The 22,524-nt window shown below is 40.1% G+C and overlaps 1 protein-coding gene across 1 annotated transcript; it reads left to right on the top strand.

The window, feature by feature from the left end:
- Positions 1 to 1,649: 1,649 nt before the first annotated feature.
- Positions 1,650 to 22,486, top strand: adam10a (ADAM metallopeptidase domain 10a). The gene is made up of 16 exons (XM_020098869.2): positions 1,650 to 1,888; positions 7,155 to 7,305; positions 11,805 to 11,923; positions 12,623 to 12,781; positions 14,144 to 14,244; positions 15,438 to 15,596; positions 15,863 to 15,955; positions 16,147 to 16,330; positions 17,953 to 18,116; positions 18,222 to 18,405; positions 18,490 to 18,640; positions 18,744 to 18,927; positions 19,022 to 19,133; positions 19,312 to 19,532; positions 19,633 to 19,759; positions 19,869 to 22,486. The coding sequence occupies exons 1-16, from the start codon at positions 1,837 to 1,839 to the stop codon at positions 19,973 to 19,975; spliced, it is 2,268 nt and encodes a 755-aa protein (XP_019954428.1). The 5' UTR covers positions 1,650 to 1,836; the 3' UTR covers positions 19,976 to 22,486.
- Positions 22,487 to 22,524: the final 38 nt, after the last annotated feature.

Here is a 22,524-nt window from a genome sequence, read left to right as displayed (position 1 = left end):
TAACTCTGTAGAAACACTGGGTGGCAGTCATTTCTCAGCTGGACATGAGCGTCACATCTCTGTCAGACTGTATGACGACATTCTTCCAACATGAATGGTTCTTTATTAGTGAGACAATGACAGTGCAGAGGAAGCCTTGCAAAGGAAGGTTTAATGTTTCATTTTGTGTTAGTTTTTAGAAGAGAAGTAGTTTGAATGATTTCAGACTCTACATGCCACCACATTCAGAGTAAATCATTTCATCCAACATTGATCTGATTGTTGTAACTGTTCTGTGCTTCATATAAAGACTTCTACTGCACTAATAAAATAAATGATTTTCACCATTTTCACTCATTACTTTGATTTCTCAATAACTGTATTGATTGTGATTCCAAATGAGTCTGTCTGAACACATGTGAGTGTTTGGGGTATTTTCAAACTCCTTTTTCATTATGGTACTCATAAGTAACTACACAAATATTATTAGGTGACACAGATATTTCACCTCACTCGTGTTCATGGTGACCCCCCCACTGTCAGTATGTCAAGTTTCAGAAGATTTTACTGTAGAACTTCTGAGAAAATTAAAGGCATATTTGGCTCCTTTGTCATTATGGCACTCATAACTTGTTCGTACTAAATATTATCATAAAAACACTTTGAGAGGTTTCTGAAACTTGACATATAGACAGTGGGGGTCACCATGAGCACGAGTGAGGTGAAATATCTGTGTCACCTCTACAGGACGTTTTTTAAATCATATTTAATATGAGTGAGTTATGAGTTCCATAATGAAAAAGTATTTTCTAAATGTCCCTTTCGATTTTTACACAAGACATATATATAATATTCAATTTCATTAAACTTGTTAATGTTTTGCGTGGGAATCAAATTAATCTTTAATCTCACAAATCTCACATGACCGCAGTGTTTCATTGATCCATCGATCACAATAGATAGTGATAGGTGTGTCCGGGCTCTGTGTGTGTGTGTGTGTGTGTGTGTGTGTTTCTCTCTCTCTCCCGGTGTTTGCGTCTGTGTGTTTCTCTCTCTCTCTCTCTGTTTGTGTGTGTCTCTCTCTCTCTCTATGTTTCTCTCTCCCTGTGTGTTTCTCTCTCTCTGTGTTTGTGTGTTTCTCTCTCTCTCTGTGTTTCTCTCTCTCTGTGTGTTTGTGTGTTTCTCTCTCTCTCTCTCTCTCTCTCTCTCCCTGTGTTTGCGTCTGTGTGTGTGTGTGTGTGTTTCTCTCTCTCTCTCTCTGTTTGTGTGTGTCTCTCTCTCTCTCTATGTTTCTCTCTCCCTGTGTGTTTCTCTCTCTCTGTGTTTGTGTGTTTCTCTCTCTCTCTGTGTTTCTCTCTCTCTGTGTGTTTGTGTGTTTCTCTCTCTCTCTCTCTCTCTCTCTCTCCCTGTGTTTGCGTCTGTGTGTGTGTGTGTGTGTTTCTCTCTCTCTCTCTCTGTTTGTGTGTGTCTCTCTCTCTCTCTATGTTTCTCTCTCCCTGTGTGTTTCTCTCTCTCTGTGTTTGTGTGTTTCTCTCTCTCTCTGTGTTTCTCTCTCTCTCTGTGTTTGTGTGTTTCTCTCTCTCTCTGTCTCAGTCTCTCTCTCTCTGTGTGTTTGTGTGTTTCTCTCTCTCTCTCTCTCTCTGTCTCACTCTCTCTCTCTCTGTGACGTCAGCCTGGCTGTAGGAGAGAGAGGCAGGGCCGAGCGGAGCGGCTGTGTGTGTGTGTGTGTGTGTGATGGTTCCCTGTAAGTAGGAAGGGCGGCTGTGTCTTTAAGTGACAGAAACCAAAAGAAGAGGCAATCAGCGCCGTCGCTGGGTCGCTTATCTACCTGTGCTGGGACCCACCGGGGATTTCGATATGATTTTTGTTAAAGTGGCTCTCATGTTCTGCCTCCTGACAGATATCTCAGGTGAGTTCTCGGTCGACTCGCGGGGAAAGGAAAGTGTTGAGTGGTCGTCAGCGGAGCTCGAGCTAATCCGATAAGGCAGTTGTACTCCGGCTATCTAACTTGCTAGCTAGCTGGCTAACGCTACCAGAGCAGTGTTTTTGCGGCTGCTAACCAGTGTTTATTGACACAGTGTGAATCTGGGACAGGTCAGAGAGGCTGCTTCGACTTGGTGGCAGGTTCACTGAATGTGTTTGACACAGGGGAAGTTCACCAATGGAAGAACAACCTGTGGTTTTTGGCAGCGAGAGGTGAACTAACGTCACGGCGCTAACAAACACCGCAGCAGTTTGTGTGCAGCTAACAAACTAACAGACACAGCAGTAGTTGTTAAATAGTTTAGCTGCGCTTGGAAATGTATTTAAAGTAGGTTTCTGTGTAGACACAGGAGATGTCCCACTGCTGACAGCTCGCCCCTGACAGCAGCACACATCTGTGAGCTACATTCATTGATTTCGTTCAGCTACTGACCTGTAGTGACCCTCACTGAGAGTTACTATTGTAAAACGAAAACGCGTCAAGTCGCTGAATAATCATGTGTAGGGATGGTTTAACGAATAGGTTTGGATTGTGTTGGAGGCAGAAGTTGCAAACTCCAGTGTTGTGTAACTGAGGAAAATAAAAGTCAATGAAGATGAGTCAAATTGTCCAGAGGTGTTGTTATGGTTGAACAACATCAGGAGCTTCATAGAAACGGGAGCTGCCAAATACATGTAAATCATCTGGTCATTGTGAATCGTGAATTCAAAGTGTTTATTATTCTTTCATAATCCTTGACATCACTACTAGAAATGCTCAAGTCACTAAAACGAGAAGTAGGAGCGAAAGCAGTGTAAAACCAGGCCAGGAAACAAACTAATCAAGCTGTTTTTAGTAAGCACCACGCCTCTCTATCGGTGAATGTCAGCTTGATCGCTCCCAAAGTGTTGGCCTTTGACTTAAAGGTGCAGTGTGTAGAATTTAGTGATATCTAGTGTTGAAGTTGCATGTTGCAGCTGAACACCCCTCACCAACCTCCTTTTCCAAACATGAAAAATAAACTGTGGTAGCCTTTAATTGTCATAAAAACTCAAAAGGTGTTTAGTTTGTCCAGTCTGGACTAATGTAAAAAAACATGGCGGCCTCTGTAGAGAGGGTCCCCTCGATGTAAATATAAAGTATTTAAATATAAAGGACCTTTTCTGGGGTAAAGAAAACTACAATTCATACAATTTAGATGAAACAAACTAGTGAAAACATCATGAGGATTATTCTACATTAAATATCTGCCAATAGTTCCCTTTCACCTAAATCTTACACACTGGACCTTTAATACAATTTAGAAAACATTGGATTTTATTTTTGAAGCATTAATGCTTTTTAAATGCAGCACTCATTTCAAACAAACATATTTTTTCTCTAAAGCTTATAATGCTTAATGGCTCTGTGGCTTGATTCATATATGTTTTATGGTGCCTACCCGTTCTTTTCCTAGTATACGTGCTTATACTTTATATTTGTTAATCTGTTTTGTCTCTGTACAAGTCTGATCCTTGCATTCTGCCTGGCACATAAGCAAGTGAGTTCTGCTGGGGTTGTGTTTTGTGAACTTTGAGAAAGCCCTCCTTTTTCTTTACGCATACCTGACATCTATCTTTTCATTCATTGGATTGCGGTTTGTCAGCTGCACCGAGGCTGCGTGCACACAAATCAAAGTGATGGGAACTGTTTATATTCCCTCAAGATTGGGCAAAATTGGGATAAAAGATCTCCTAACCCATAGCTACAAAGCCAGCTTCCCTCCTTCGAATACACTGCAGACGGTCCTAAAAATTCAGGATCAATGTGAGAGGTTTGTTGAAAAAGCTGAATTCAGAAATATCTGAGGAAATCAGTCATATAAACAAGTTTTTATCACTTTGGACAACGTTGCCTGGCCTGTGTCAAGGTGTGATGCTGAGAATTTTTGATCCTCAAATTGCATCTTGAGCAGTCTTGGTCAGATGTATTTCTTGCAGATTACGACCAACCCTCTTCCTGTTTTTCCCCCCCAGTACTGTTCATGCACAATGTTGAAGGAAGACATTAGACTTGCCCTGAGATGTGGGGTTTCAGAGGTGTCATGTTAGATAACCTGCAGTCACACTGCATGTATGGTAATGCCAAGCTCAGATCAGATGTGAACCATGCTGTTACCACCTCCTCTGTTCCTGTCAGCGCTTTCCTCTCTGACAAGGATTGCACTTCACATATCACTGGGGTACTCAGGGCTGAAATGGATTGCACTGAAAGTATGATGACATTGCCGTTTACAATGAGATTGACTGGCAGGTTTTTCTCCATCTTGCTGCCTTCGAGGAAAATTCAAGTATTAATCTATGTAGGAGTAAAGTAAGGATTGTTGCATTACTGTCAGGTTTCAGGAGGTTTTTTTCAGTAAAGGGTGAATGTTTTAAAAATCAGTTTTTGGTCATTAATCTGGCAACACATTAAAAACATTAATATAACACATCCCACTTTATATTTAACAAAAAATATTTCATGAATCCATTCTGATCATATTTGAGTTTGACTCAATATGTTGCAATCATAAATTAAATAATGCTAAATAATGAAATGTTAATAAATCTTATTGAATTAAAATGTTTGAAGCAGGTTGACTTTTATACAAGGTACAGGCTGGCTGCTTAAAGTGAATGCTGTGTTTAATACTGGTGGGAATGTTGTAACACAAGTTGGTCAATGTGGTTGAGTAACAGTTTGAAAAGTAGCCTGGGGCCACATCACATTCTTGGATCAGAAAATCCAGAGTCTCTTATCTTTTTATAAAATCTTTTTGCCAAGAGAGGGATAAAGAATGCCATGCAGCAAAGGTCATCATAGTTGAACTGGGCACATTGCATTGTTCTTGGTGGGATCTTTAACCCCTCTACTCTCAGAAAGCCCTGATTAACTCACATTTTTAATTTGCTGATCTGGTTAATGGTCCAGTTTGTAAGATTTAGGTGAAAGGGAACTACTGGCAGATATTTAATGTAGAATAATCCTCATGATGTTTTCACTAGTTCGTTTCATCTAAATTGTATGAATTGTAGTTTTCATTACCCCAGAAAAGGTCCTTTATATTTTTCATGTTTGGAAGGAGAGGGTGAGGTGAGGGGTTTTCAGCTGCAACATGAAACTTCTCCACTAGATATCACAAAATTCTACACACTGAACCTTTAAGTTGCTGGCAATATCTCGCCCATTGCCTCTGTATTAAAAAATTGTGATCACAGGTTTTAAGTCTTATAATAATAACCTCTTTGAACACTTTTTTATTTAGATTTTTATGTAAAACAGCTTTAGAGTATGCTGCCTGTCTTTATGAACATGTTCATATTCTACTTTTGACCTTATTCTGGATGTGACGTGATGTTTACATGGATAACAGGGTAAACTGGTTATTCAGTCCTCTATAGACAAGGTTATCGTCTGTCTGGATGTGCTTTACATTCCTCGACATTGCAGTCTCTCTGTTATTTCTCTAAATGGAATTACCTCAGCATTTTCCACTTTTTGCTGCGTTTAGCTTTTACATCTTCTCATCAGTATTAACTGACAGTAAGCATTTCCCCTGCATACTCAGTGACAGACTTTCACTGCAGTGTGTAAAACAACTTTGCATCACATTTGTATTTGATGAATAACTACTGTATGTGACCTATCTAGCTGTGACAGAATTGTCACAGCATATTCTTTTTTCAAAAACTGCAAAGAAGGTTTATTCAGTTATCTGAAACCAGGATGTAATATTTACATACTCAAACTGTCAGTCCAGTAGCACTTATAATCAGGAGGGGATGTGCATGTAAAGGAACTCTGCGGTTGCTACATTCTGTTATACTTGTATACATGTTCTCTTTTTTTTTGTTGATCATTTATCCATTGGCAATCTTGACAAGTCATCATTGTGCTGCCTCTGTTATTTATGCATGAAGTAGTCATGTCATATGGAGGAAGTGGGTATGGGCATTCTGAGTTTGTTTTGGTACAAAATCAACTTATTCCCTTATTAGTTATAATTCACTCTTCTCACCTCTGAACCCATTGTTTTGATTTCCGTTCTATTTGTTGGTTCAGTCTAGATTACTGTCATTAGTTTTATTGCTAGAAAAGTGCAAGATTGCTGGAAGATGGTCTCTTTGCATTCATGGACAAGTTGCTACTAGCCTGGTGCAGCCTCTCCCTGTTTGGGAGCTGTTACTCCCACCACATACAAACACAGTAATGAACAGAACTGTGCAGTGTAAAAACACAGTGAAGGTGGAGAACCTTCCTGTGGGAATCTTGTAGTAAGGTTCATTCATTATAAAGCTCAGCTCCCAGTGTCAAGTCTCAGCTCTTAATAAACCTCTTTATAAAGGCAAATTTTGTCGCTCATAGCGGAGGTTTTCCTGTTAGGACCCAAACGTTCAGATATTTAGTTCGCAGCATTCTGTTTTGCCTTGGAATGTAGATTAGCATTTGAACAGTCTGCAACAAACCCAGCCAGTGAGCCTGCACAATGACATACAGTACCACTGAAACAGAACCTCAGTCACCTGATGCCCATCACATGCTCCTCACTTGTGCTTTAAACTGACCGCTTTCTTTGTCTTTGTGAAAAGAACAAAGAAAACAGTGGGTTTAAAAGCCAACAGGATTATCTCTGTGGGCTCACGTCAATAAGCTGAATAAGCCTTTTAAGCATAACTAGTCAGTGACAGCTTGTACTACAACTGACAGCTTTCTTTTCCCAACCTGGTTTTATAAGAGTTTTTAATGGAGAACTTTTCACTTTTCACTGTCAGAAAAGCATACGGTAACATCATTGTTTGTTTCAAGTCAAGACCAAAACCAACATTCATATCCAAAATTATGTTATTTGTTGTGCCTTTCACTGTGTTTGTCCAGTGTAACAAACCTAGTGTTAAAAAGAAAAAAACATATGATTAGTTTTGTTAGCAATAGAACAATTGACATTTAAAGACATGAGGTAAATCATCCACTGTTTACCACACTATGCTACCCTTCTTTTCCTGAATTTGCTAATGGGAGATGTTGCAAGTTGTAATATGTGTTGCATCAGTTAAATTCTCTATTTGTTGGATAACAGGCTATTAAGTAAACCCAGCATGAATATATATCAATACAAAATGTGACTTTCCCCTAATGCCTTACAGCAGATTTTTGTTGACAAACATTGATGAGTCATTGAATTCTCTTTCAGGTCAGTCTGGGAACCCATTGAACAAATATATTCGTCATTATGAAGGTCTATCATATGACACAGAGGCCCTGCACAGCAGTCACCAGAGAGCAAAGAGAGCACTCTCTCCTGCAGAGAGGGCCGTGCACCTGGACTTCCACGCACACGGAAGGTCAGTTTGAGTACACACAGCGGCATTCATTTACTCTTTCTGTATTTCAACTTTCTTTTTTTAGGCATATATTTGTCCTTCCCAAAGCACTCCAGTATATTGTAATATACAGTTATTGTAATACGTGTTAATAGATTTACCGAAATTCAGAGCTTAAAAATCCACATATTGGAAAAGTGCTAACTTGTGTGAAAGTTAAAATAAACTCAGACATTTTAGTGTGAGTCATTGATCTTGTGTTGAATGAGTTTTCTACCTGCCACCACAGTAAAGACTTAGTAGAACCATGCAGCGCCAACATTGACAAACCATGTTATTGCAAGCTGTAATCAAATCCTTCCCTTTTTTGTCATGTTCTTCCCTGTGTATTTCATCTGCCTCTGCTTTCAATGACATGTAACATGAGATGAGCCCTTGTCAAGGCTAGGTTGTTGAACTACAGTGAGGCCAACACTGTTTGGGACACAGATAATTTGAGGCCCCATACAACACTGTTTCTGTTTTCTGATCTGAAAACTCTGGTTGTCAGAGGCATACATCTGTTATATATGTCATGTTGTTGTGAGACTGGTAGTTACAGTATCTCTTACCAAATCGATAGAATAAGCAATTTTCTTTACTGGAATCAGGAATCAAAGATATAGTTCAAAAAGATTGAGTACAGTGAAAGGCTACAACTCCAAGGAGTCACAGAGTCATGACTGTCTCTCCCAAAGTAGACCCCAGGTAAGGACTGCTGCATAATGGCAACACATGACATAGAAAATGCTGATGTGCTGGCTTGTCTTCACTCACTGCCAATAAAAGTTTGTTTTCTGCTGCTTTGAACACAAACATCTTCTCGTTGGTATACACACACACACACACACACACACACACACACACACACACACACACACACACACACACACACACACACACAGAGTAAAGCACATTTTAAAATACTCTCTTGTAATCTTGGTGCAGTTCTGGGGCCAATCTTACTAATGGAAAATGTATTTCTGTCTCTGTCTGTCTCATTTCTATCTGTGTTTTTCTCATTTTCTCTTTCACCTAGCACTACATTAAAGAAAATAATATTTACCTCAGCAACACTGTTTTTCCAGCCAGCTTCCTGTGTTTCCCTCTTCACCAAGCCTGTCTGTTTTGGGTTATCTGTCAAACAGATACTTTTCCTGTACATTTAAGCTCCTTCCTGTCATTGCTGGAGCTGCTTGTATTGGTGAGGTAATCACAGAGTCACAGCATGACCCTCTCCATGGTGTCTGAAGAAGACATGAACAACATTTTGTTGAACTGGAGCTGTTTTGCAGTTTCGCCTGCAGTGAATCTACTGGAAACAAACTGTCAATGAAAAAAGTGGTGCTACATAGAAAATAACACATAGAGGAGCAGCACAGACAATTGATTGATCTATGAATAGAATTAATTATCATTGGAAGTGTCCATTAACAATTGGTTGTTACATAACATAATAATTCTTCAGGCTGTAATGTAACACCACTGTGAAAATTGAAAATGAATGTCAATTGTGTGGTGTCCATTCGAATCTGTTTGGAATGGGATGTTTGTTTGGCCTGTGGTGATGGTAGCAGCTTTGTGTGTGAAACTGTAGTAGTTGAGCATCAGCAGGTAAAGACCAGCTGCAGGACTCAGTCTGTAGAACCCTTAAGCCTCCTCAGCTGCACAAAGAGCTGTTTACAATTCAACTAGGTTATGTCAAGGCTGTTGTCTATTTTGCACATAGATCTCAGTGTTTTACATAGTATTAATAAACTTATCTTTATGAGGAACAGAAGCAAGCTAATGGTCATATAGCTATTATCTTAAACTTTGCATGCAGTGTGTACAAACACAGACAAACACTCTACCCTCTGTGAGTGAGGCTTGTGGCACTGTAGAGGTTTGTTGTAACAAGAGAAAAGCGTACTTGTTTTGGCCCACTCACATATTTGTGGCTGGATCAGGTGACGGAACAAGGCAGGGCAGACGGTTGTCACTGCGGAGAGCTTCTTTACAGAAAGAGATGCCAAAAGATTGTGGTAAAGCGTTAGTTGATACAATGCTGGTGGAAGTGACTCACGGTTTGTGTCGAGCTCTCTAAGAATGAAACGTTAGATGTGCTTGTTCTTAATCTTTGTTGCATGTGAAAAACCTCCCTAACATCAAACGTGAACCCTTGTAGAGCGAGCAGCTTGTGACTGTGCTGTCTCCCTTCCTGTCTGGAGCACATGGGGCCTTCAGGCCTCTGGGCAAGTGAGAAGGATAAAGTATGGCTTTTCTAAATGTTGTTGCATTACAGTAAGTTGGATGCTCTTTCAGGAAATCTAATCGTGTAACAAAACTGCATATTATTTTTCTTATAAACCATGAAATGTTTTATAAATATCAGCTAGATATTGTTCCCTCTGTAGGCTTATCATCTCTATGGACATGGCTTCAGGGCATGCTGTTTCTTTTAGCTGGCCTGCTTACTGAGCAAAGAATATGACTGTCAGATGCTTGAGTCAGTATGTTCAGAGTTTGAGAAGTGTCTGAATAATTTATCAGTCAGCCGCTTCTCCAAGAGAAATCGCCCTGACTTGCTCGTCAGATGCCTCAGCAAAGTTTTTTTTTTTTTTGCCTTTAACTTGGTGATTTTATTTCATTCTTTCTTCGTCTTTTTCTTTTCCTCTTATTTTTCACTGTGTAAAAACTGGGATAATGTTTGACTGTTCAGTGATTTCTTGGCTTTCTGTCCTAAGACATTTGGAAAGGTTTGCAGTTTCAAAGAAACTAGTGTTAATGTGTGTTTGGTACTCAGGGATCCATCTCTTCTTAAGAATAAAGGATAATCAACTTTTTAGCAATTTCTTTATAATATAGATTAAAGTCCTAAGAAAATAATCTATTTTTGGACTGATATTCGGCAGAAATGAGTGTTGCACCGGGAGTCACGGTTTGACTGATCTTTGGGTGGGGGCTTACATGGAGTCATATTGATTGTTGTAAGGGCCAGGAGGAACTGAAGTGGGTGTTTCAGGCTGAATAAGAAACAGAAAGATTTATGATAAATCTTTTGCCAGTCTTTGTTCCACATTTAGCAGTTCTGACTTTTGTGTGTGTGTGTGTGTGTGTGTGTGTGTGTGTGTGTGTGTGTGTGTGTGTGTGTGTGTGTGTGTGTGTGTGTGTGTGTGTGTGTGTGTGTGTGTGTGTGTGTGTGTGTGTGTGTGTGTGTGTGTGTGTGTGTGTGTGTGTGTGTGTGTGTGTGAGAGAGAAATGAGACTGCAAAAAGTGAACGCAAAAAGTGCACGCTCGTGCAGGTCAAGGAGTCATCCTGGAGGAGGAAATCCTGGTCTCTGTCTGAACCTCACAGCCTTATTTGCCATTTCAGTTTCCCAAACACGTACTACTCCTTCCCACATCCATCTCTATGTCTCTTATACGCCATTTTTATCTTTTTTATTCTCTGTACTAATTTTTAGCAGTGTAGTAATTCTGCCTATGCAACAAGTATACAAATGTTTTTTATCCTCTGAAGAACCTGCATATGCAAAATATTGTTTCAGTCAGTCATTAATGATATCATATATCTACAATATGAGTGTGAATGGTTGTTTGTTTTCGTATGTCAGCCCTGTGGCACAGTGACTTGTCCAGGGTGTGCCCTGGCTCTTGCCACGTCAGCTGGGATTGGCTCCAGCCCTGTCACGACCCCTAAAGGATAAGTGATAAAGATAATAGGAGGCTGAATCATTTAGTTTGATCTTCTGCTCCAATTTTACTCAGACGCTAAAGCTCAGTCCCTTTGAAAACAGTTGTTTATGTCTGTGGGCATGAGGTGTTCTCTAATGTCTGAGAAAATAACCCTGATGGTGCCATCAGATTATCTCATCTTGGGCTTCAGTACTTAAATCTTTAGATTTTGAAACATGGCCATTAATTTTACAAAACAGAAGTGGTATAATTGTGGTCTCAGTGTGAGAGAGAGTAATGTGATCACCATTAGAGTCATCTGGAGGGAGCTTCACACCTTGAGTTTAACTCATGTGATTGATAAAGACATCCCTGCTCCTCTCAGCTGCTCACTGCATTGCCTTAGGTCTCTGGGAAGCTGGTGGCTCATGTGCAACTCATGTGATGCAAGCCTTTTTTCTTTGAGGTGATGGTTATGTGAATGAGAGGATTATAAAAAAAATGTATCATGGCCGTGCAGAAAAATGTTCATGTGTTTTTCCTCATGACATAATTCTTCTGACTCACTGAGCCCAGCAGCCTGGTGAGGCTCAGAATTTTTTTTTTAAATGCTGCTTACCTTTTCTTGCAAATCCTTTGTGTGCTGGCTTAGTTTTCCAGGGTGTGATATTCATACTATTAAACCTTGTAGTGAAAGCATGACTTTAACATTACGGATTGAGTGTCAAACTCTCAGCGGACCTGTGAATCTATATGGCTTTGTCCACATGTCAGTATGTTCAAGCACAACTTTGCTTTACATTTTCTCATATTCTTCTTTTCAGACAATTTAACTTGCGGATGAAGAGGGACACATCTCTATTTTCTCCAGATCTCATCATTGAGGTGTCAGGAGTGGAGTCACCTGTTGATACTTCGCATATATACAGCGGAGAAATCTTTGGTAAGTCGCACACCACATCCTCTTCAGTCTTGTGGTATTTATTTCTTCAATTGAATTTAAAGTCTTTGTCAACACTTCTCATCTCATCACAAGTCTCTCCTTCTGTTCTTCCTTCCGCTCTCCTCCCCTTCACTTCCTGGACGTCTCTCTGTTGCTCATCTACAACTGAGTTAAAAAAAGAAACAGATTTGTATTATTCTGGTGAACACAAACCGGTGTTCTTAATATCTGCATAGAAGTTTCAGAGATGGAAAGTATATTTGTTGAAATCCAGACACATTTTTTAAATCCTAAACAAATTAAATGTGATTTATGTTCACAACCTTTAATTGTTCAACAAATATTGTGATTTCAGGTGACATGTAACATGAGTCCTCACAATTTAGAAAATGTATAAACACTACTAATTTTTATCTTTCTGCAAGGAATTGTGTTTCGTAGTGCGTGTAGGGTATATTTGGATTCAGTTGGATAAGATGTTTTCCCCCTTGATTGGTTAGAAAGACTTAATGTGCCTGAATAAGGTTATTGAACAATTCATTTCAATGCTTAATCGGCTTGAATATTTGGATCAGATGTGTTTTATTTGTATAATCAGTACAGTACAATAATACTTGACCGTTAATTGAAAATTTCTATATTCTTTACAAACATTATATCCTGTTTATTTTTGCTCATCCCTCCTTTCCTTTGTTTCAGGTGAAAAGGGCACATTGACCCACGGCTCCTTGGTTGATGGACGCTTTGAAGGCTTCATTAAAACCCACCAAGGAATGTACTATGTTGAACCCTCAGAGAGGTACCTACAGGACAAGAATGTTCCCTTCCACTCTGTAATCTATCACGAGGATGACATCAGTAAGTATAGTGAAGCCCTTACAGGTAGTTTAAGTCCTTATAATTTGTATGCAAGAGTGGAGTAGATCTGATCTTTTGTAAGGACACAGTCATAGCCTGTCATAACCAGAAGTAGTTTCAAAATACCATTGACAAATTCTGAAAGCAAGATTAAGACAGCTGTGTTATTAAAAAAAACTGAGTTGGTGTAGTGAAAGCTATGGAGGCAGAAATTACATTTCATTAATGGTATAACTATTGGAGTAACCTTCCATTTCTATTATAGAATAAAACTGTGATGTGTTGTAAGGTAAGGGGCTGATGGGGGATGGTATTCATACTGAGGGTTGGGTTGGAACACAACTGAGCGTAGGCATGACTCATAGCCACTCTGCTAAAGGTCAGACTGCAGCCAACAGAGACACTCGCAGACAGGAAACTTCAAGCCTCTCCACCTTCTCCTCGAGATCAGATGACTCTGAATGTATTTGACAGTGATCAGAAGATTATATACAGACAAGGTGTGATCGTGGGTGAACACAATGAAGCAAACGTAGATGAATAAAAACAGTGCAGTAAATCGAGTCTCATGAAGCTCAAGGAACTTCATTTATCAGACAGGTAGTGAGTCGGATATTAACTCAATGATGGATTAAGGCTTCCTGACATTCACTGCAGTTTGCCCAACTGGTTACTTGTGTGCTAACACACACACATGCCTAAACAGACAAATGGAGATTCTTTTGAACAGCTAAATCAATTGCAGGGACAAGAAGCTGTTTGGAGAGTAGGACAGAAAGTTTGCAGCTGATAAGAAGAAAGAGACAACTTTACGCTCTGTGGTTCATCTTCACTTCCCACAAGGAGGTTATGTTTTCAATGCAGTTTGTTTGATTGTCTGTCTGTTTGCAGCAGATTCCACTGAAGGGGTGAACCAAGAATTTTCTTTTTTACTTTGTTTAAAATTGCAAGATATGGCATCAGCCTGGGTGGAGGGATGTGCTCTCCGAGTACCCATGTAAATATACAGTATATAAGGCAATTCTGGAACTGCTCCCATTCTACCGATGTATCTGCATCACACAGAAAAGTTCTAGTACTGTCTGTGTTTATTTTTTCTTTTCTGTACAAAATTCTGCAGAAGTACTCGAAGACATAAATCAAGAATTATGAAGAACCCTCGGGCAAACCCTTTGAGATATTTTCGGAGCCGAAATCTTTAAATGTGGGTTTCCTGATCTTGATTTCTAGTTCTTTTAACTCTGTCTCCCTTTGCAGGTATCTTATCATTTTTTTGTGCTGCTGCCCACTTTGACCACATGTGATTCATGATGCAGAGTAAGCTCTTCACTATCTCACCCTTATCTCCTCCCTATCTGACAGATTATCCCCATAAGTATGGTTCAGAGGGCGGCTGTGCTGACCACTCAGTGTTTGAGAGGATGAGGAAGTACCAGGTGTCGGCAGAAGAGGAGCAAGCCAAAGTATGTACCAACAGAGCCCCTCCCCCTCCTCCCAGCTCATAATTAAACTCACAGATGGACGAGGCTCATGAGATTACAACATCTCATAACTCATTTTCAAACTGCCTTATGCAAACAGGAAGTGCACATGTATATTTAGCATAGGTTCACATACTTTAAATGTAATACCTGCTAATTCTAAATGCTGAAGCCATGCCCAGCCTTGTTAAATATGGCAGTGTGAATTTTCCCCAGGTGCTTTGTGCTAGAAGCAGTAACATGAACTCATGTTATTGTGTAGAGTGTAATCCAGTACTGAGCCTTTTTATCTAGTATCTTTAGAACAGGAAGGCTTGTCTTCTGCATGGTGGCTAAACTCACCAGTCACTATTAAAGCACACTACAGTGCCTTGCAGAATAACAGGCAGCTATAATAAGAGAAAAGGAATCATTGTAATCCTGACTGATGAACATTTGACTCAGTCCTGCACAGTTCCATTTTTTGCAAATCTGCACTCGCCTGCACACGCAAAGCCCCACACTGGACCTTACCCATAATTATCTGTTTATACATGTCCTGCAACCCAACCCATCACTGGTGATTAAACACACATGCTACACATCAGGTCAGTCCCATCAAATGGGTTGTGGCCTCCTGTTTTGATGGACGAGTTGTGTTCCTCAATTGTCGCAGCACCTACGCTCCTGCAGCTGTTGACGTGTTTCCTCAGCAGCTACGTGCCTAGTTGGCGATTATCAAAAATGTTTCCACTTTTTACAAGCAGCAAAGCCACTGAGAACGTATTAATCTCTGGCTATTTTTGTCTTCATGTGATCCATTTTGGGTAACATGTTAATTTGCTGTCAGTAGAGACAGTTATCTGAGAAGAAGTGAGGTGGTCAAATCTGGTGTCACAGGCTTTCACGATAAAATGAATCCTTGCTGTTGACTAGGATTCATATAAGCTGCTTTAGATGTTAAAAATACTGCACAATTTTGATTTCTAATTTCTTACCACAAAAAAACTTAATTTAATTCGCTCCTGCTGTTCCCCTCCCGCGTTTAGTTCACTTTTATTTGTGGCCTTTATAAATATATTTTTATGCCTTACACAACCTATTAGCAGGTACCCGACCAGGTGCAAAACTCATTTCACTAAAATTAACTGTCTATTTCACTCTCCTCACTTTTTGACTGCTTTTTTTTTCTACAGGGGATGAACAACGTGTTGGAGGAGGAGCACGTCCATGGTCCTCTCATTCTGAGGAAGAGGAGGGCAACAGGGAAAGAGAAAAATACCTGCCAGCTCTTCATCCAGACAGACCACATGTTCTTCAAATACTACGGAACAAGAGAGGCTGTCATTGCCCAGGTATGTAACCATACCTACAGTATGCCAACATGAATTCTGTCTAGATGCTTTTTTGCCAGCACCTATAGTACTTCATACTCATCACAGGTCATGTTTTGTCTGTCAAAGAATTATTAAAAACCTGATTAGCTGATGTGTCTCAACAGTCCTTATTTTTCACAAATTTCAGTATCTGTGGGAATGTGAATTGAAAATTACAGATGTTGTCTTTTTCCACTGCTGTAGTTGCTCTCCCACTGATCTTCCCCTCATCACTTTCTCCTCAGATCTCCAGCCACGTGAAGGCTATCGACTCCATTTACCAGGCCACAGACTTCATGGGCATCCGAAACATCAGCTTCATGGTTAAAAGGATCAGGGTGAGCTGCTGATATTTTGAGTGAAGAAGTGTGCTTGTCACAGAACATTGTGGTGTACACATAATCTACTCATTGCAAATATTTGTTTATGCCAAGGACCTATTCATTTGTTCAGGCTGTATATATGACTACCTCTGGAAACCTGTCCCTCTCTTCTTACTTTTCCTCTGTTTTTAACTTGTGTCTTTCAGGTTAATGACACCATTGCTGAAAAGGACCCAAGCAATCCTTTTCGCTTTGCCAATATCGGAGTGGAGAAGTTTTTGGAGCTTAACTCTGAACAGAACCATGATGACTACTGCCTGGCCTACGTCTTTACTGATAGGGACTTTGATGACGGTGTGCTCGGCTTAGCTTGGGTTGGGGCTCCCTCAGGTTTGTACAAAACACAATCACACACGCCCAGCCCAGTGGTGACTTCCTGTGTTGCTCAGAGACATTAACTGGTGCTTTCTAATACATGGACCTACCACAGGCGTTCATTAGTCTTAACTGTCCCCTCTCTATTTGCTTCTAATGCTGCACTTATACTACTCTGCACACTCACACATAACACCAAACATTGTGTTTGGTCATGCCAGTGTCTTCATTTCCTCTTTTTCTGTGTTTTCTTCGGGAGCTGATAGATTTGTTTATAACAATTCGAATAAGCAGTCAGAATCTACAGAAAATATTCATTTTTTGGATATCTATGTATTTAAAAAATAGGTTGCTGTAATATTTAGATATGACTACTACATAGTAGATATAATATTTTTACGTGGTAACGTTTGCCAGGAGTACCTTTATCTGTCTTCCTCTGTTTTGTGGGATTCATGTTGCGTCCTCCCCCACAAACTCAGCATCTATGAATTATAGTTATGTAGGCTTCTCCTGCTTGTTCCTCTGAATACGTTCGTCCGCCACCATCTCGACACGAAGAACACAGCAGCAATCTCAGACAATCAATACAGACAAATTAGCAAAGCGGTAATCTGAAAGAATCGATCGAGGGTTGCGAGCTGTGTGAGGTGAACATCTGAACAAAAGCGACTGTAGAACAAATGACTATTCAGGATACTGGGGAAAATGTGCACTCACACTCATGTACAATTACATATAATGGAGACATTGTTTATTACTTTAAGTGCCCTGCTCTCATGTCTGTGTGGAGGCCACAAGTTGTCTGCTAACCACCATTTGTTGATAATGGGAAACGCCACTGCCAGAGCTGCCAGACAATGCTCCATGATGCACAGACAACTCATCACACTTCATGTCACAGCTTTGAGATTTTTTAATCAAATATTTACTTCTTGGCATTGTGCATCTTCATTTCCTTTCATTTTCAACTTAATATTCCTAAAGCCACTTTAATATGCACACATTATTATGTTTCTAGTGGTAAGTGGTTTACCTGTGTGTAGGGCTGTCATGGAATTTCCAGATTTTAGTAAATTACGGATTAAACAGTATGTAGACTATGAATGAGAACAACAGGCCATCAATGCGTTTGCCACATCAAACATCAAAGTGTAACTTTTAACTTTAACTTTTCAATATTGTTTATTTTAGTTAATTGCTTACTTTTCATCACTATTGTTTTAGACTAGAAGGTGTACATAATGTAGATTGTAGTAGTTATGTATAAAGTTATGTTTATGGCTCATCAGTAATAAACTAGTGTCTAGTTATTTTAGACTATCATCTGGGACACTTGTATCTAACACCACATGTTGTGCATCTTTTTTGATTTTAGACTTTGTGTATTTAAGTGTTAAGATGAGACTAACACCACAGAGACTTGGCTGGGACATTGATCAGTTTGGAAAGAAAGAATAACTTGCTACTCTTTACGTGTACCCTGAAAGGGCACCTAGCTTCAGGATTCAAATCATGACCTCTTGATACCTTTAACTATAACAACATATCTATGAATCAAGAAACCTATATTAACAAAATGTTAAATCAGTGTGATAATCCCCTCTACTCTTTTATTTTGCATTTTCCTGCAACAGGAAGCTCTGGCGGCATCTGTGAGAAGAGCAAACTGTACTCTGACGGAAAGAGGAAATCTCTGAACACTGGTATCATCACTGTGCAGAACTATGCCTCCCATGTCCCTCCCAAAGTGTCACACATTACCTTTGCTCATGAGGTCGGGCACAACTTTGGCTCTCCTGTAAGTACTGTGAATTCAAATACTGGTTTTGAAACTGTGTACCATGTGCAGCTCTGTCTCAAGTCATTTTAACCAATTCTCCTTAACATGCCTTCTGTTTTTCAGCATGACTCTGGAATTGAATGCACCCCAGGAGAGTCAAAGTTACAGGACAAAAAGGAGCAGGGTAACTACATCATGTACGCCAGAGCCACATCTGGAGACAAGCTCAACAACAACAAGTTCTCTATCTGCAGCATCCGCAACATAAGTGCTGTGCTGACGAAGAAGAGAGACGACTGTTTTGTTGGTAAATTCTCTCTCTCATAAACATATTTATTCCTGTCTGTGAGAGAGAGTTTCTGTGTTCATGCTTTAGTGTTTGTGTGTGCAGAGTCTGGCCAGCCTATCTGTGGTAATGGACTCGTGGAAGCTGGAGAAGAGTGTGACTGTGGCTACAGCGATCAATGTAAGGACCCCTGCTGCTATAACGCCAATGAAGAGGATGGTAAAAAGTGTAAACTCCAACCTGGCAAAACCTGCAGGTCAGATGTGATAAGCATTTTTCTGTACAGTGCTGTATTATTTTGCTGTCCTCTTAAAGCATGTGACATGTTTGATTGCAAGTTTGTCAATTTCTTTCTACAGTCCAAGCCAAGGCCCATGTTGCACAGCAGAGTGCACTTTCAAAATGACAAATGACAAGTGCCGACAGGAGTCCGAATGTGCCAGAGAGGGCACATGCAATGGAGCCACGGCTCTGTGTCCTGCCTCAGAACCAAAGGAAAACTTCACATCTTGCCATTCAGAAACACAAGTCTGCCTCAATGGGGTATGCTGGTTTAAGTTGTTTGTGAGCTTGTGTTTGCATTTAAAGTAAAAGGTTAAGTAAACGTGTTTTCTTGCTACCTGCTTTTTCGGACCAGGTCTGCTCAGGTTCCATTTGTGAGAAGTATTCTCTTGAGGTTTGCACCTGTGCCAGCCAAGATGGCAAGGATGAGGCATCTGAGCTGTGCCACGTGTGCTGCATGGAGAAAAGTGAGTGACAGGCAGCAGGACTCTTCAAGAGCCAGAAAAACACCACAGTCATTAACATTAAGTTAGAATTGTGTGATATATGATATAAGCTACTATCAGGGTTACTTGTTAGTTCTTGGGTACTATCTGGAGCTAGTGTCAGTATCTCAAAGGTCTTCCCCTCTTCTTCTGCCCTCAGTGAAACCCAGCACCTGCAGCAGCACAGGCTCAGAGAAGTGGGAAAAATTCTTCAACAAGAAGATCGTGACACTGCAGCCTGGCTCACCCTGCAATGACTTTAAGGGCTACTGCGATGTGTTCATGAGGTGTCGTCTGGTGGATGCCGATGGGCCGCTGGCAAGGCTAAAGAAAGCCATCTTCAATGCGGAGCTCTATGAGAATATCGCAGAATGGATAGTGGTGAGTGCAGTAACTCTCTCCAGCACAATGACATAAATACTAATACAAGTTGGTTCTGCTGAGCTTCTCGTCTTTATTTTATTTATCCATTGTTTTCCAGGATCACTGGTGGGCAGTGCTGTTGATGGGCATTGCTCTTATTATGCTAATGGCTGGTTTCATCAAGATCTGCAGTGTCCACACCCCCAGCAGCAACCCCAAACTGCCCCCACCAAAACCACTGCCAGGTACAATACACATACATTTATATTTGTACAGGAAGATGAGTGACAGGCAGACAGATCACAGCAATCATTGACTGTATTTGACTGTTACTGAGATGTGTCTGTTCTGTAGGTACACTGAAACGAAGAAGACAACAGCAAGCAAACCAACAGGCCCAGGGCCAGCGCCCACAACGCCAGCACAGAGAGAACTATCAGATGGGACAGATGAGACGCTGAGACACTGGTCAGCTCTTTGCCTTAGTTCTTCCTAGTGCCTACAATGGGAGCACTTCACTCCAAAGAGTTACATTTACCAGAACATTCAAAGAACTTGTAACTGAAACATTTTCACTGGACAAAAGCCTGAAGTTTTAATTTTTTGTTAGTTTAGTTTTTTGGGCCGAATAAACTTGCTAAGCTCCTCTGCTCTGAGAGCCAGATCAGCAGTGGTTCACACAGCTTTTATTGGAAATATTTTTTCCAAGGAGGGACATGAGCAGAAATTCACTGCTCTGTTATGTGGTCTTAATCGTTTTTCTTTTTGTTTTGAGGAGAGAAGCAGCTTTGTGTCAGAGTTTGCCTTCCTCTGTCTGTGCAACCTTTTTCTTTCCTGCTCTTCCTCTCCAAAGTGCTGCCATCATCAGCACAATAGCAGGACTGCAAGTCGCATGAGTTTTTTCCACCAATCAGAAACAACAGAGACATTTTCTTGGAATAAAAAATATATAATTGCCAATGTAATTAGATTGTTTAAAAATCAAAACACTATCAGAAACTGAAGCTTTTCATTTCTAAAGCAAACATGTTCCTTCAGTGTGCAATTGTACAGATGTGACAGTAGATTTTTCTCCTTCGAATGAACCTGATCATTTGTATGATGAAGATTATTATTGTTTTAATTCACTTTCTCAGGATTATTAACACAACAGCAAACATGTGTGTTGGGTGGGAAAGACGGCTGCATGCATATTTCAGGGTAAAGTCCCTCCTGGCTGATGCCTGTGCAGAAGGGTTAGTTGTTGGTGAAGAGGATGTAGATTATAGAGTCATCTGTCGCAGATGGAGGGTTGTGGCAGGGGAGATATATTTTCTAGATATGTATTTTTCTTGTTGTCATGGTTCTGCAGCTGTGTTTACATAATAGTCTTTAGTCTGGGGCTGGAATAAATGGTGAGAGAATATATAGCTTTTATCAACCTGATTGTATCAAACTTTTAACTTTTACAAACTCGCAGTCTTTAAGAAAATAATATCTGTTGAAACCACTCTCGGCTGGTTGGATCCTCTCGGTCTCTGTAGCCAGATGAAGAACCTCTCGGGTTTAAATGTGATTGTGGATTTTGCTTTTATTGCTTTTTACTTGCAGTTCAGATTATTTTGTATATCTGGAAAAGTTGACTCAACTGAGGGAAACTAGAGTTTCTAATTTTATTGTTGTTGCTGTTGCTGCTGGTAGCGGACACTTACCAGAGTGAACAATCAATACGTGTCGGCCATTTCTTCCTCTGTTCTGTCGTTTTTCTACTGATTGGGATTTTCTCAAGGCACCTTGTTATCCTTATTACGCCCCTTGGTTTATCTAATTACATTAAAAATGTGCCTGAAATTGGTGAACTAGTGTCAGGGAGCTTTACTTAGGCTGGAGCAGCGCAGTGCTGGATTGTTCATTTGTTGTGTGCACTGCAGAAACTGAAAGATGAAATGTGCTCGAAATGATGAGGCCTAGGACAACGCATGATTATCACAGGAAATGTAAAGGATGATTGATTTACACACAACCAAATGTTACCAACATAGAATTTCAGATTATATTCCACGGTTTCAGCTTGTAATTAGTATTTACTTTCTATGGTATCATATTAATGTCCAGCCCTGCTTTGGCTTAATTTGAGTTTTCAGTTGTCGTCCGTCACCTTCACTGACAGATTGATGAGAGTTGCGTTACTGGCAAATATAGAAATAAATATATATATAGTTTTTTAAAGTTATTTTATGAGGGAGAACTTTGTCAAAGGATACTTATATATCTCGACCTTGTGAAAGAGTTGTATGAAGCACAGCTACAGCTCCGCATTGTTTTCTGTGCAGGGTGCGAGGATGTTGTTAAAATCAGATTCTATGCAGACGGTCACACAGCACTCACGTTGGCCTCTTCACAAAGAAATGCCTTCATCGATTTCTTTCTCCGAGATGAATGCGTGAAGAAATTCTATTGTGTTTTCATAACAAGATAGTTTTTCATGCTACTGCAAAGTTTGCAATGCAACCCTCTATTGCTTCTTTTGCTGATTCTGTTTGTTGTTTGGTGCTACGGGGTCAGAGCCTGAACTATATTCTTGATTCTCTTTGACTTGTGTTCATGTGTGTGTGTGCGTACGTGTGTCTTTGCTGAATCATCGTTTTCTCTGTGTTGCTATGGTATGGTGTGGACAATATGTGGGTGTTTAGGGTAAATACTCTGGGAAAATTCTTCTTTGCTTTCACATTTCTGTGATGTTAAGAAAACGTGCACTGAAGTGTAAGAGGTGTAAACTGAGACTCCAAACCAGTAAAGGTTCAGAACTGCTGTCTGATTTTAATGTCTTCTGTGTTTTATACAGTGTCTTTTTGTTTTGAATTTACTTATTTTGTTCTGTTTCCCCAACACGCTTACTTTGAAAATTTTACAAAATTTGCAAAGGTATTGTGCAAATATATGATTTTTCTTTGAACTACTTGAAATACATTAATAAAACATAATTGATCAAAGGTTTGTGTTCTCTGTTGGTTCTCTGTTGATAATATAA

This window comes from Paralichthys olivaceus, chromosome 1, assembly GCF_024713975.1.
Source record: "Paralichthys olivaceus isolate ysfri-2021 chromosome 1, ASM2471397v2, whole genome shotgun sequence".
Lineage (NCBI taxonomy): Eukaryota > Metazoa > Chordata > Actinopteri > Pleuronectiformes > Paralichthyidae > Paralichthys > Paralichthys olivaceus.
The sequence above is the reverse complement of the archived record's forward strand: the minus strand, read 5'-3'. Positions and strand labels throughout refer to the sequence as shown.